Raw genomic sequence first — 14,030 nt, 5'->3', positions numbered from 1 at the left:
TGGAGACATAGTCCATAGTAGAGCTGAGTGGTGGGAATAATTTCAGGTAAACATTACAGATAAAGACACAGTGCCCATGGTCCAGCTCTCAAAGGCTGAAGAAGATGCACTGAAAGAAAAGATTACGCAATAGGTGGATGAGCAGTGGAAGGTAGTGATGGATTGAGAGTTGAGAGTTCTTCACTCCATCAACGTTACACAACTCACTCCCAATCAGATCAACGCACAATGGCATCATAAATCCCTGTACCCCTTGATAAAGGTGGAGTTACTACAGGTAAAAAAGAGGCTCTACAAAGACATGCAAGAAGAAGGCGCAGATCAAGACCACCCCAAGTGGAAGCTGAGCTGGCTGAACAAAAACCCAAGGTACTTTATTTTGTTCAAAAGAGCACCTACAGCGCTACAAAAAGATCCCACTTTCTATCCTGTACCAAGAGTAAGTACTTGGCAAGTGCATGAGGCACTAACGAAGAAGAGACCAATTTGGCTAAACTACCCAAGATTGCCAGGTCTAGAGAAAGGACCGGCCACAGAGGAATACATGGTAAAAACCCTAACGGGCGCCATGTCTTTCTTCAAAAGTCTACCGGATCTCTCTTGTGCAATGTTATATAAAATATGTCGAATGTTGCTCACATCTATTGAAGTTTTCCATGAGCCAAAGCAAGCAGGCACCTCGTGGATGTCATTCCTGAAGGGAAATAAAGGTTTGTGCTATGATCTCAGTGGTCAACCTTCCGAAGAAGTCCTCTATGGATTATATGCCCGGTGTATGTTCTTACCATCACATAATACGTTGGCATTCGAGGAAGCATTCTACACGGGATTCTTCACTTGGCGAACGAAGATATTTGCGCTAGTGATCAGCAATCTAACCTCAAGGTTTGTAGGCTACTCAACGGTGGAGCTGAAGAACAGAGTAACCATGCAGTTTCTACAAGTGCCAGATAAAGAAAGGAAAATCAGATACCAAAAGGCACTGAAGGCGCTCAAAGACTGCCTCGCCAGTCGCCAGTCTGAAAACTATTTCAGCCCATAAAGCTGTGTCAAGGGATGACTCAGGCGAGGAGGGGGGGAATGTTAGCAGCAAGCTAACACAGATACCACGGATATCATTTTTCGGAGTTTTCATTGTAAAACACTTATTATTTTGATAAATCGAGAATATTGTAACTCCTATATTCTCAGATAAACTCTGTAATTAATGAGCCGAGGCTACAAGCTTCCAGATTGTATCAACCTATCATTACCCATCTTTTGTAGAACTCCCAGATTATTAGTTTTGACCACCAAAAACCTTGGCTAAGGTATAAAAGCAAAATTATTATTAAGTTTTTGGATAATGAAATACACAGTGTGAGCTAACGACGCTCACTTCTCTCCTTCTCGCACTTCCTACTCCCTCTCTAGTTGTCACATTGCAGTCGTGTTTATTGCATTGCAACCGCATGTAAGAGCTCTACGCATTGACGTAAGGAGTTCACAGTATTTTGTAGCTTTTGGCATCGCCTACCTGTGGCCTATTTTCATCATAACTAGGAGTTTACACTTTCAAATAAAAAACGTATAGGCGGGATATAGGGGCATCATTGCTAAGCATTTAGATGCATTCTGGGTCGAAAATGACTAGGTCAAAAATCCACTATGTTAATAATCGCGATTTTGGAACTTGACCTAAAGTGGAATATGAGACCATAAGCATGTGTGCTTAGGTCTTATAAGCATGTCCTAGAAGTTTCGTTACGTTTGGATATCATTTGATGTTGTAACGGATGTGATTTGCTTGCCGATGAGCGATTGGCTTTTGGTGATTTCATCACTTGAGTTTAGCTTGAGTTAGATGAGAGTTGTTAGTTTTTTTTCGAGAGATTGACAACCTCTTGTAGCCTCTATGCACTAGTCGAGTCAGCTTCGTCCTGTGGATTGACAACTATTAATGATAAGAGAAACTCTGCAGCTTTGTCTGGATATAATAATTCTAGGTGATTAAGAATGTACCAGACTGCATGATCAAACCAAATGATGATTGACTCACATGCCGCTTTGTTGTCAAGGAACTTACAGGCACATTTGATATAAGGCCTATAAATATTCCAAATAGAATATGAATAGTAGTCTACATTTGGCTTAGAGAAATCCATAATACCATTTGTGCATCCATAAATCCTAGTATTAGTGGAGCATTTGGCAGAATCCAAAAAATCTATGGCAAAGGAAGCATTGATTAACTCACTTTTGAAAGGCCATCACGTGTGTGTGTGTGTGTGTGTGAGAGAGAGAGAGAGAGAGAATGAGAATTAGAGTTTCTCAAAGAACACCGTGAGGAGCAAGCAACACATTCAAAACATAAAAAGCCAACTTTTGATACCATGATGTATGCCCCTCCACTTTATGGAAACATGAGATGTGGGTCATCGTTTTTGCATATGAGCTTGGGGTATAGCTTGGGGTATGCCTTTATAGCCTCACTTGATGGCATTTGGGTGCAAGTGTTTGAGAAAAATCAATTTCAAAAACATACAAGATTCTCTTTAAGGTAGATTCAAAGAGAAAAGTTTAGAGAATAATCATAATTTTTTGCAATTTAACTCTATTTTCTTAAATTTTCCAAGCAGATTTTCTCCTTCTCCCCCTCTCTCGTCGAACCCTAACTCTGTAGAAGCTCCTCTCTCTCGTCGAACCCTAACCCTACTTGCAGTAGCCGCTGGGTGCGAGGGAGACACCTCACTTCCCATGGCTGCTCGATAGCTTCACCCACCCACCTCGCCAAGGCAACCTCGCAGCCTTGCAACCCGTCGCCCTGTGTACCCCTCTATGCTCTGCAACCCCGCTCTGTGTACTCCACTCTGCTTTGTCCTACGACCTCGTCGACCCCGCTACCCTGCTACACCACTCTGTAGTCCGCAGATCCCTTTCTCTGTAGTCGGCAAGACCCCGCCAGTCAAGTTTTTATCACAAGGGAGGTTTCCCGTATAGTGAAAGGATAATCGATGGGCGCACACAATCCCACACAACAAATCTTCATTGTACGTTCCATGGTAGAACACAAAGGAGCACCCCCGACACCAAGACGTACTCATTCCTTTGTGGTCCCCCCTCGAATGGATCCGTTGGACCGCAGCCAAGCCGAACTCAAGGAGTTGAAGGTAAAGAATGCCGAGCTCAAAATGCGCCTCACCGCCCTCGAAGCCCAACTCCAATCTCTTGAATCTCATAAACAAACACACACAAATCTCATTTTGGCCAAGGCCAAGGAGGTAGAGCACACATTTACCAAAAATGTGGCCGCATTAGCCACTCAAATCCAAGAGAATATTGCCTCTATCTCCTTCAAAGTGGAGGAGTACTTGCAAGAGCTCCGCCATCACGAAGGTCTTGCATTGACCGTTCGCATTGGTGGCTTGCCGTCCACTTGGTGGGAAGAGGGTGACAACTTTTCTGAGTCATTAGTCAAGCTCAACAAGGTCATCCAGTCCGTCAAGTTCGATACCTCGACCATCGAGTGCATACACCGTGACCACCGCACCAAACAAGGGAGCCTTGTCTTCAAAACCAAAGAGGACCACACGGCACTCCTAAAACAAACTCACCTTATAAAGGGTACAACCATCTGGATTAGTGAAGCTCTAATGCCCATGCAACTCAAGATGAAGAAACAAGAGTTGCAAAAAGTAAGAGAAGCACGGGCTGCAGGTAAATGGGCCGTCTACCGTGGTGGTAGAGCCATCATTGAGGAGTTTGTCGATGAGACTTCTCACTAATGCCCCAACGTCCTATCTCGCAGCGTAGAGAATGGAAGCTAAGACGAATAGAGGCAAAGGTGCGGATTGCACTCAATGGGATGGTCTCAAGGATGTAGGGATGGGTTCGGTTACCTCATTCAGAGAAGAAGAGAGATTTGTAGTTTGGGGCAATGTGTGTGGTGTAATGGCTGAAGCGAGAACCTCCGGATTTCTGCAGGCTTTGCGAAATCAGTTACAAAAGAGGAAAATCAAAGGCTATGGACTTCAAATCAATTAAATTATAGCATAATTAGGGCTTGTGAGGCTTGACACAGGCTGTGATGTAGAGGAAGAGCAAAAATGCCCCATTTTGATGGGAAGAGACCTCTGACTGAATTAGCGGGTCCTGCAAGACTCCTTCCTTCTCTCTCCTATAAAAAGCAGGCTAAAATGAGCATTTTGGATCTTTTTTCGGTGAGAGAAAGCCCTGCTTCAAGCATTCAAGGTACCCCTCCTTCTTCCAAGATCTCATGGCCCCAAACCCTAACCCTACTCCCTCCATTTCTAGGGTTTACTCTAACCCTAGAGAGAGATAATGGGTTTTATACTTAAGCCCATGCAATCATGGGTATTTAAGTATTCTTAATGCTTCATTTTATTATAATTAAGTATAGCAATGGCTTCCCTCTCTCTTTTATACCCTCTTCCCCTTTCAAATCTAGAGAGAGGTGGGATTTAAAGTTCTAGGTATTTCTAGAGAGATAGGTTAGGAAGGTTTTTAATTAGACCATAAACTCTTGAACAGAGGTTAATTAGCTTCTAATTGTCCCTTATATCAATTTTAATTGGTAGGTCATTAAGGTAAATTAGGAGGTAAATGCCTAAAAAGCAGTATTTTCTCACTTTTATGGCTTTTTCTAGAGAGATAGAGTAGTAAATCATTTTAGTTGATTAATCCCTCTGGTACAGAGGTTCATTTAGTTTAATTTTACATTAATATCATTTTTTATGTCCTGAATATTCTCTGTCTTTCCCAAAAAGCTAGAGAGAAGGGGCAAAAACCCTATTTTTTTGCTTTTTCTAGAGAGATAGGGTAGTAAATCAATTCAAATGATTAATCCCTGTAGTACAGAGGTTCATTTAGCTTAATTTTACATTATCATGATGGATTTACTAAATGTTCTCTGTCTTTCCCAAAAAGCTAGAGAGAAGGGGTAAAAACCCTATTTTCCGCTTTTTCTAGAGAGATAGAGTAGTAAATCAATTCAAATGATTAATCCCTCTAGTATAGAGGTTCATTTACATTAATTTTACATTATTAACATGTTGGATCTACTAAATATTCTCTGTCTTTCCCAAAAAGCTAGAGAGAAGGATGAAAACCCTGTTTTTCTGCTTAATCTAGAGAGATAGGGTATTAAATCAATTCAATTGATTAATCCCTCTGGCAAAGATATTAATTTACATTAATTTTACATTATTATCATGTTGGATTTACTATATATTCTCTGGCTTATCCAAAACGTTAGAGAGAAGGGTGAAAACCCTGTTTTTTCTGCTTATTCTAGAGAGATAGGGTAGTAAATCAATTCAATTGATTAATCCCTCTGGTACAGAGTCTCATTCAGCCTAATTTTACATTATTATCATGTTGGATTTACTAAATATTCTCTGGTTTTCCCAAAAAGGTAGAGAGAAGGGTGAAAACCCTGTTTTTTCTGCTTATTCTAGAGAGATGGAGTAGCAACCCATATCATTTTGTAAAACCATGGAGTTCAGAGGTGTATTTAGGTTATTTGAACCTTATTATCAAATTGGATTGCTAAAATACTCTTTAGGCTTTTAGAAAAGCTAGAGAGATGGTGCAAAAATGCTAGTTTTTCACCTTTCTAGAAAGAGAGGGTACCTCTCCAAACTGAACCAATACGATACAAATTATTGTTATCACTTTTTAATTCTCTAAATTGGATCCTTACAGCATTTGGCAAGAATCCCTCTCACCCTTTTCATTTCTGATAATTAAACTAACCGGGATGGCACCGAAACTCATGCGTAGTGGGGTGGCATACAACTAGGCTGGACCAAGCCAACCTCCCCCTGCATGGGTCGAAGAAGCCCCAGTGACAATAGAGAAAGAGCCCTAGTTTGTTCCCTGAAATGAGAATATTGACCATAAAAATTGGTTTCTCTTAACCAAAGGAAACACGGTTAATTTTCATGTATTCACATTCAAGTTGAAAAGAATGTCTTCCGTCCAAGTACTTTTAGATTATATTATTTATTCGCAAAACCATCAAGCCAATTCTAAATCGGGTGATGTTGATCCCCAGATAATTGTACCTGACAGGCAGAATCGTAGGCACTCATAACTTTTATGGCGTTTCAACGCGAGTTCCCGGCTTTTTAGAGCTCTCTATGCTTCCCAAGAATTGGATCACACTCACTGGGGTGGGGGTCCCTTGGTGTATGTTTTAAGTCTTGGTGACTGTCTCAACAAGGCCAAGCAAGGACTTTACTTTAATAAACCAACTCTTAGGTTGGACGATTTGCTTTTCAAAGTATTATCTTTTCTAAGCTTTAGACCACTCTTTTCAAAGAAGGAGGTCTCGGTTAAGAGCAAAAACTATTGTTACCCCGTTCTTTTAAAAGGTTTAATTTTCATTAAATGGAGACAAGGTTAAATACTGTCTTCCATTGATTGAAGGACTTTTTCTGAAATCACATTGGGAAATTACTAAAGTAAAGGAATACATTTTTTAAAATGTCTCAACAATGTGGTAGTAATTAGTTAAGAAAAATGGGTGCGTGCGGGGTGGAAAGCGGGGGAAATTGGATGTCCATTGTGACTCCAATTTCTATAGTGCTGGGTGGACCCGATAAGTCGGGTGCTTTCCAACTTAAGTTAGGTTTTCTCTAGTTCTCTCTTTTTAGATTAAGTCCCTCATTTTAGGGGAAATTATGGTGGTTGTGCCCATGAAATATCGGGAAAAAAGCACCAGGCCTTGAACCAAGGGTGAAGTACCTCCACTTCCACCGCATCTCGGAGCGGATTGGAAGTGTTGATGGGAATTAACAGACTGTTTAGGAGATGACCATGCTTTCGCAATGCGAGATAGAACTAGGTTAGGCTCCTCTGGCTCGTATCCATTGGATTTGGTGCAAGTCCAGGGTGTCGTCCATTGGATCCCTTATAAGCCTAGTCGACTATCAAAAGGATGTCCGACAACGGTAGGGTTTTGAACGATCGCGATAGGTCGGGCACCTCACAAGGTCTTGCTGGCGTACTAACTACCAGTACATGATGTTAGTTAAGACACATAATTAAAAAATTGCTTGGGGGAAAACAAAACCGAAGAGACATATGGGTCAATCATAAAGAATAGCTATCTCACCTATCTTGCACGGTGAGAGTGGAAAATTACAATACAATACCAAATACATGCTGCATCAGAAATATATGTTTTGGTGGTTTACCAAAATCCGTCCACAAAAATACAGGCATATGGACGATAGTTGACATGTTTAGTAAACAAGCACATTCGTGTCAACAAGAAGACTATCTAACCTCATCATATGGCTAACCTCTTTGTTTCTCAAATCTTCAAGTACCATGGCTTGCCAAAGTCTATAGTCTCAGATAGAGATCCTCCCATGATGAGTCTCTTCTGGAAAGGACTATTTGAGAATATGGGCACAAGGTTGAACTTCTCCTCCGCCTATCACCCTCAAACGGATGGGTAAAGTGAGATTGTCAACTCCACCATATTAGGTCTACTCAAGAGTTATGTCACTAATGTAGATCAACAAAATCAATGGGAAAGGTACTAAACATTAGTAGAGTACACATATAACAATACCGTCCATACCTCTACAAGAAAGTCTCCCTTTGAAATATTTGAAGGTCGATCAAAAGTTCCTCCTCTTTTGAGGATGCACCAAAAGACCTTCGCTACTGCCTACTGATGAGTATGTGCGTGATCTTCAAATGTCATTTGAGAAGATAAAAGACGCCATAAAATCAACATAGTTAAGACAAAAGATAGCGGTTGACAAGCATAGGCGTTCCCTTGCTTTCAAGGAAGATGACTGGGTTTTGCTCAAGATTTCCAAAGCCTGTTTAAGGCAAACGATGGGAAAGGATTGGCAAGACATGCACTCAGGTCATCAAAAGTTTTACGCAAAGCTAGCATGTCGCTCTATTATGGTCCATTTCAAATTCAAGAACGTATAAATGAGACGGCTTATAGGCTAAGATTTCCAGCTTTTTGGCAAATCAACAATGCCTTTCATGTAAGCCTTCTAAAGCCTTGGAACACCTCCTACGGAGCCCCTTGAAGAAGAACCCCCTGAATTTGAAGAGATAGAAGAAATTTTACAACCCGAGGCTATTCTAAGGCACGAAGACAAGTTTCTACAAAATGGTAAGGTCCTTCATAATTATTTAGTTAAGTTTAGGAGTTATTCTTTTGATGATTCTAAGTGGATGATGGAGCCCCAGCTCAAAGATTCCATGCCTTTGGTCAATGCGTATAATGATGAACATGGAATGCCTACTTCCCAATACCACAATGTATAAACCATGGTATAAAGACTAGTTTTTGTTCATATTGTCTTTTATGTTCTATGATTAAATGTGCATACAAATGTTTTAATGTTAACACACTTACGGCAATGGCAAGAGAAATGGTGGAAGATGTATGTGCGAGAGAGAAGTAGAGCTACCAATTGAGATCTCTCTCTCTCTCTCTCTCTCTCTCTCTCTCTCTCTCTCTCTCTCTCTCTCTCCCTCCAGCCTCGATATTCAATCCTCTCTCTCGCCCCTCGATTGTACACACACATATAGGGAAGAATTGACTCTCTCTCTCTCTCTCTCTCTCTCTCTCTCTCTCTCTCTCTCTCTCTCTCTCTCTCTCTCTCTCTCTCTCACATAGATTTTCAATGCATGTGCACAACTTCTATATATATATACAAATTTTTCTCTTTTGCACACAACATCTCTCTCTCTCTCTCTCTCTCTCTCTCTCTCTCTCTCTCTCACACACACACACACACACACACACACACACACACACACTCACACAAACTATTCATTTATTGCCTCCTCTCCCTAGAAACACACACACACACACACACACACACACACACACACACATGACATCATATTAGAAACACACACGCACACACACACATCACATCACACACGCACACACAGATGCACGAAAACTATTCATTTATTGCCTCCTCTCCCTAGAAACACACACACATAGACGTACACAAACTATTCATTTATTGCCTCCTCTCCCTAGAAACACACACACATCACATCATGTTAGCACACACCTCCTCTCCCTAGATAGACACAGGCCACATCATATTCACAATAGACAAGTATATCTCTCCCACTCTCTTTCTCTTAACTAAGAGGCAGGGGATTTGGGGAGGGGTCGAAAATGTGAGAGCAAAGAATAGGGAGGTCCCCCTCTCTCTTTCCTTCGGTTAATTCAATTTCTTTGTGTACATATACCATTCAATTTTCTAAACCTTAAAAAAAACATTATAAAACTCTCATTCACACACACAAGTACACACACCATTGGATTTCAACAAAAACACATCAAACAACAACATGGTCACCTTCTCCTCCTCCTCTTGATACTCAATGCTCTCGCTAGTAGTGATTTTCTACTACACATGCAATTATGATTTATGGATGGATAGTTATAATATATGCCGCCATGCAAAGTTCTAATTTAATACCCACTTTACCCAAAGGTAACTGGAGCACTTCAGAAGCTAACTACAGCGCTAGAACTAAAGCTAACCTGCCCTTAACTTAAAGATAACTAGGCTTAACTATAGCTTCTTTTTTCTTCAATTCAAACCAATGTACTGCCTTAGGGCAGTGCCAACAAGACCATCAAAAGCCTATATATTTGTGATGCAACAATCTCATGGCATGAAATTACCAAACATATAGTTTAAAAGGAGAGCTGAAATTGAAATCTACTATACCTTTGGCAAAGTGAGCTGTATATTATTAGAGATGTCCACCATATGAATTTCAAGGTTCTTGTTTTTTAGCTCTTTGTCTCATATTCTTGCTTCCTCGAACTCGTTAGTCTGCTTCAGTCAGTAGACCTCTTTATCCACAAATTGCTATCCAAAATTTTATTCTTCCCAAACTTGTTATTATCAAGAAAATTTGCACCCGTAAAATGACTTTCCACAAAATTGCTATCCACAAAATTAATAACCACAATGTTGTCCACAAGATTGCTAACCACACTCTTGTCAAGTAAAAGCAGGGTATGGTGGCTCATATACCTGTGTCCATGGATATCTCCTATAGAAGACTAAATGACATGTATTATATAATTGGGTGTCCGTGATGTTGGTGCACTATTTGGTTCACAATTGGGTGTCATCTTATACATTATTGGATAACTTGTGAACAATAAATTCTAGATCCAAAAAATGCTAATATACTATTGTAGGTGACAAATAGGATTCCACCATTCTATGCTTTTACCCTGCCCACAAAATCTAATCCACAATTTTGCGCGCTAAGGTTGTCCACAATGTTTTCCACAAAATTTAATACAATCTTAGTTTGAAATATACATAATTTGTAGCTATGCTCTTGTTTTTCATTCTTTATCTTACTCTCTCCTTACATTAATAGGATATATTTTTTAATGCACTTTTGAAAAGTCTTAAATCCTCCCTCTTTCCTCATGCTCTCTTTCCTATTTGCATGTCTCATATATATCATGTAGACTTAAAAGAAAAAAAAATGGTTCCATACTCTCCTCTCTCTCTCTCTCTCTCTCTCTCTCTCTCTCTTCTCTCTCTCTCTCTCTCTCTCTCTATTATACACACACACACACGCGCTTGTTTTTTCTTAAGAAACCTCTTTGTTATTTTGTGTTCTTTCTTTTCTTTCATCGTGTGCGCGCATGTGTATAGAAATTCAATTGTAAAGATAAAAAATAGTATAAATAGCTCATACAAGTGTGAAAAAAATCTCATTGCAAAAAATAATCCAAATGCTGCTCCATACAAAATAATCATGCTGAAAACTATCTAAGTGTGACTTCTTATATATACACCCTTTTGAGCATCACTATATATAGAAATAGGCTCCCATATCTTTTCATGCTATAAACCATTCTGTCTTATTCCTGAAGATCCTCCTCCTCCATTCTCTAAGAGAAATTAACCTGACAGCCATAAACCTGTGAAGCTCCCCGTTGATATTATGAACAGAGAGCTGCCTGTATTAACACCACACCATTTACAAGATTGTTTACTAGTCTTCCATACACACACTTATAAATCCAACCACGCCTTCTTCCAAAATTCACATTTCCTTTTCCTTGGGATTGCCTTCTCCTTGCTGCATCACAGCATGGGGATTGCCTTCTACTTGCGTCTGCATGTCAAGGAAAACAGTTACACACATATCACATTAAGCGAGCAAAGTAAGTATAAGAGGCCCTTCAAGTGGGGCAAGAGCAACACGCATCATCAAATTAGGATCAACAATGCTGCTAAATAAGCACAATTCCTTTCCTACTTCTACTGCTGCAAATAAAAAATGCACACTAAATATTCCCCGTAAGCATATTGTACTTACAGATAAGCGATAAGCGTACCTGTGCATCCAACTCGGTCAATTGAATCGGAAGTTGTGATTCAGGTATTTCTAGAGTGATGCAATTGGGAAAGAAGCCAGGCACAATCGTGTCCACAATTGCAGAGCTCATAATCAAACGTAGCCATGAGCGTCTCTTGAGAGTTTCTTTAAGCAGTCCAAGCAGTAACTGTGTGTGAGACCTCTGCTCATGTATGTCATCAATGAAGATTGCCGAATAATGTGAAAGATCTGTGTCAAGGCTCAACTCTCCAAGAAGATGGACTTCGCTCATAAACTTGATAGCAGTCCCTGTCCTGAAACAAGAATACCGTGGCTTCTCCAAAGCAAACCCTACAAGAGTGCCCAATTCTACTCCCATTTCGTTAGCCACTCTCTGAGCTATACTTATCAAGTTCCGAGCACTTCCGGGTTGCGGGCATGCAATCATCCGGGTATCACCATAACATCCTGCATCAACAAGATATTGGGGGATTTGGCTAGTTTTGCCCGACCCTTTGTTGCCAACTACCAAAAGCACTTGGTTGTTTGCGATTGCAGCAATGAAGCTATCTCTCATGTTAGAAATTGGTAGTGTCCTTCTCCGCATTCGAATGCTATAAGCAAAGGAAGCTTCAATGATTTTGAAGAGCTTGCGAAGAAACGGGATAGAGAGCTCCATCCCTCTGCGTCTAATAAGATTTGCAAATAAGCTGAGGGAGTGGTCACTCTGTCGAGCAATTTTGATGACGGAATGTGTGAGGGTACCGACGGAAGACCCATTAAGATCGGGATGCTGCTGCAGCAGTTGTCTAGACACGAGATCAGTAAGCTGGTCATGGAGGCGTTGTTCATCTACTGGGGGTGGAAGCTCTGCGTTGAGGCGATGGATGGATTCTACAAGGGGATGGATTGAAGATCCAACATCATGATGCAGCTGCAACAATTGTGTGCCCTGCACAGACCCAACGTCATGATGATGCATTAATTGTGTGTCCTGCATTGAATAGCCAAGAGCACTTCATGAGTCGTGATAATTAGGATCAACAATGTTACCAAAAATAGCAGTCTTAGAATAAATAAACAATTTCTAATGCCGCAACGTCAATGCAAGTTAAGAATGCACGTAAGCATGTATCAAAGAAGTGTACCTTGGCATAAACCTCAGCCAATTGTATCGCTTGTACAGGAAGTTGTGATTCAGGTATTTCTAGAGTGTTGCAATTGGGAAAGAAGCCAGGCACAATCGTGTCCACAATTGCAGAGCTCATAATCAAACGTAGCGATGAGCGTCTCTGGAGAGTTTCTTTAAGCAGGCCAAGCAGTAACTGTGTGTCAGCCCTCTGCTCCTGTATGTCATCAATAAAGATTGCCGAATAAGCTGAAAGATCTGTGTCGTGGCTCGATTCTCCAAGAAGATGGACTTCGCTCATAAACTTGATAGCAGTCCCTGTGCTGAAACAAGAATACCGTGGCGTGTCCAAAACAAACCCTACAAGGGTACCCAATTCTACTCCCAATTCATTGGCCACTCTCCGGGCTATGCTTATCAAGTTGCGAGCACTTCCAGGCTGCGGGCAAGCAACCGTCTGGTTATCACCATAACATCCTGCATCAACAAGATATTGGGGGATCTGGCTAGTTTTGCCCGACCCTTTCTTGCCAACTACCAAAAGCACTTGGCAGTTTGCAATTGCAGCAATGAAGCTATCTCTCATATTAAAGACTGGTAGTGTCCTTCTCCACACTCGAATGCTATAAGCAAAGGAAGCTTCAATGATTCTGAAGAGCTTGCGAAGGAACTGGATGGAGAGCTGCGTCTCTAATTTGCTTCTGATAAGATTTGCAAACAAGTTGAAGCAATGGTCACTCTGCCGAGCAATTTTGATGATGGAACGTGTGAAGGTATCGACAGAAGAACCATATAGATCAGGATACTGCAGCAGTTGGCTCGACACGCGATCAACAAGCTGGTCATGGATGCGCTGCTCATACACTGGATGTGCAAGCTTAAGCTCTGCGTCTAGGCAATGGCTGGACTCTGCAAGGGGACGGATTGAAGATCCAACATCATGACGCAGCTGCAGCAATTGTGTGCCCTGCGCAGACACAATATTTAGGTCACCCTTCTCGTTCGTTTCAACAGCAGATGCAAGATCGCCCTTCGTGTGTTCTTGTGTGTCCTGGGCAGATGCCTTCTCGACCCCTGTGTGTTCTTGTACGCCCTGCAAAGATGCAATATCGCCCTTCTCGTCCATCTCTGCTAACACTGCCAAATGAAGCAAACGGGAACAAGGGGAAAGGGCGGGAGGACAAATTTCAAATTAGAGCTTCGCTTAGGGGCCTTCCACACGGAGAACGTATATGCGAATTTATAGCCCTTCTTTTCAATTGGGCATCATCCAATCGTTGCAGTGCCTTTGGTATCATTTGGCACATGACCATAGAGTGAAAGCTCCATATTACGACAATTGAAAATGGGGAAGCTCAATCTTGAGCTACTCTTCACATTTTTCAGTGCAACGCAGAGTTGATTTCGGAGGAGATTCAATAATAAAAGCGACATGGCTTCTAGCGACCAGTCAAGCGCTCACGTTAACATTTTCGATTTTGACGTATTAAAAAAATGTGTACCGAAAAGGCACGATGAGAGAGCTCCAGTAAAAGGACGG

At 41.2% G+C, this 14,030-nt stretch overlaps 1 protein-coding gene across 2 annotated transcripts; it reads right to left on the bottom strand.

Annotated features, from left to right (window-relative positions):
- Window positions 1-10,842: 10,842 nt before the first annotated feature.
- On the bottom strand, window positions 10,843-13,669 carry LOC147443461 (uncharacterized). 2 transcript variants are annotated; one of them, XM_086529873.1, is made up of 3 exons: window positions 12,510-13,669; window positions 11,381-12,355; window positions 10,843-11,157 (listed from the first exon to the last, which is right to left on the bottom strand). In XM_086529873.1, exons 1-3 carry the CDS (start codon window positions 13,614-13,616, stop codon window positions 11,086-11,088), a joined length of 2,154 nt encoding a protein of 717 aa, XP_086385999.1. In that variant the 5' UTR covers window positions 13,617-13,669; the 3' UTR covers window positions 10,843-11,085. The 2 variants fall into 2 exon arrangements, with proteins under 2 accessions (XP_086385999.1, XP_086386000.1); XM_086529874.1 differs by having other exon boundaries at window positions 11,381-12,313.
- Window positions 13,670-14,030: the final 361 nt, after the last annotated feature.

This window comes from Adiantum capillus-veneris, chromosome 14 (assembly GCF_014529385.1).
Source record: "Adiantum capillus-veneris isolate H3 chromosome 14, ASM1452938v2, whole genome shotgun sequence".
NCBI lineage: Eukaryota > Viridiplantae > Streptophyta > Polypodiopsida > Polypodiales > Pteridaceae > Adiantum > Adiantum capillus-veneris.
Note: the sequence above shows the minus strand (reverse complement) of the source record. Positions and strands in the feature narration are given on the sequence as shown.

Excerpts from the sequence above, each read along its gene's own strand:
- LOC147443461 (XM_086529873.1), bottom strand. The coding sequence starts at position 13,616 with ATGGACGAGAAGGGCGATATTGCATCTTTGCAGGGCGTACAAGAACAC. Across the intron at positions 12,356-12,509 it reads TGGCTGAGGTTTATGCCAAG|GACACACAATTAATGCATCA; the intron begins GTACACTTCTTT and ends TATTCAATGCAG. Across the intron at positions 11,158-11,380 it reads TGACCGAGTTGGATGCACAG|ACGCAAGTAGAAGGCAATCC; the intron begins GTACGCTTATCG and ends CTTGACATGCAG.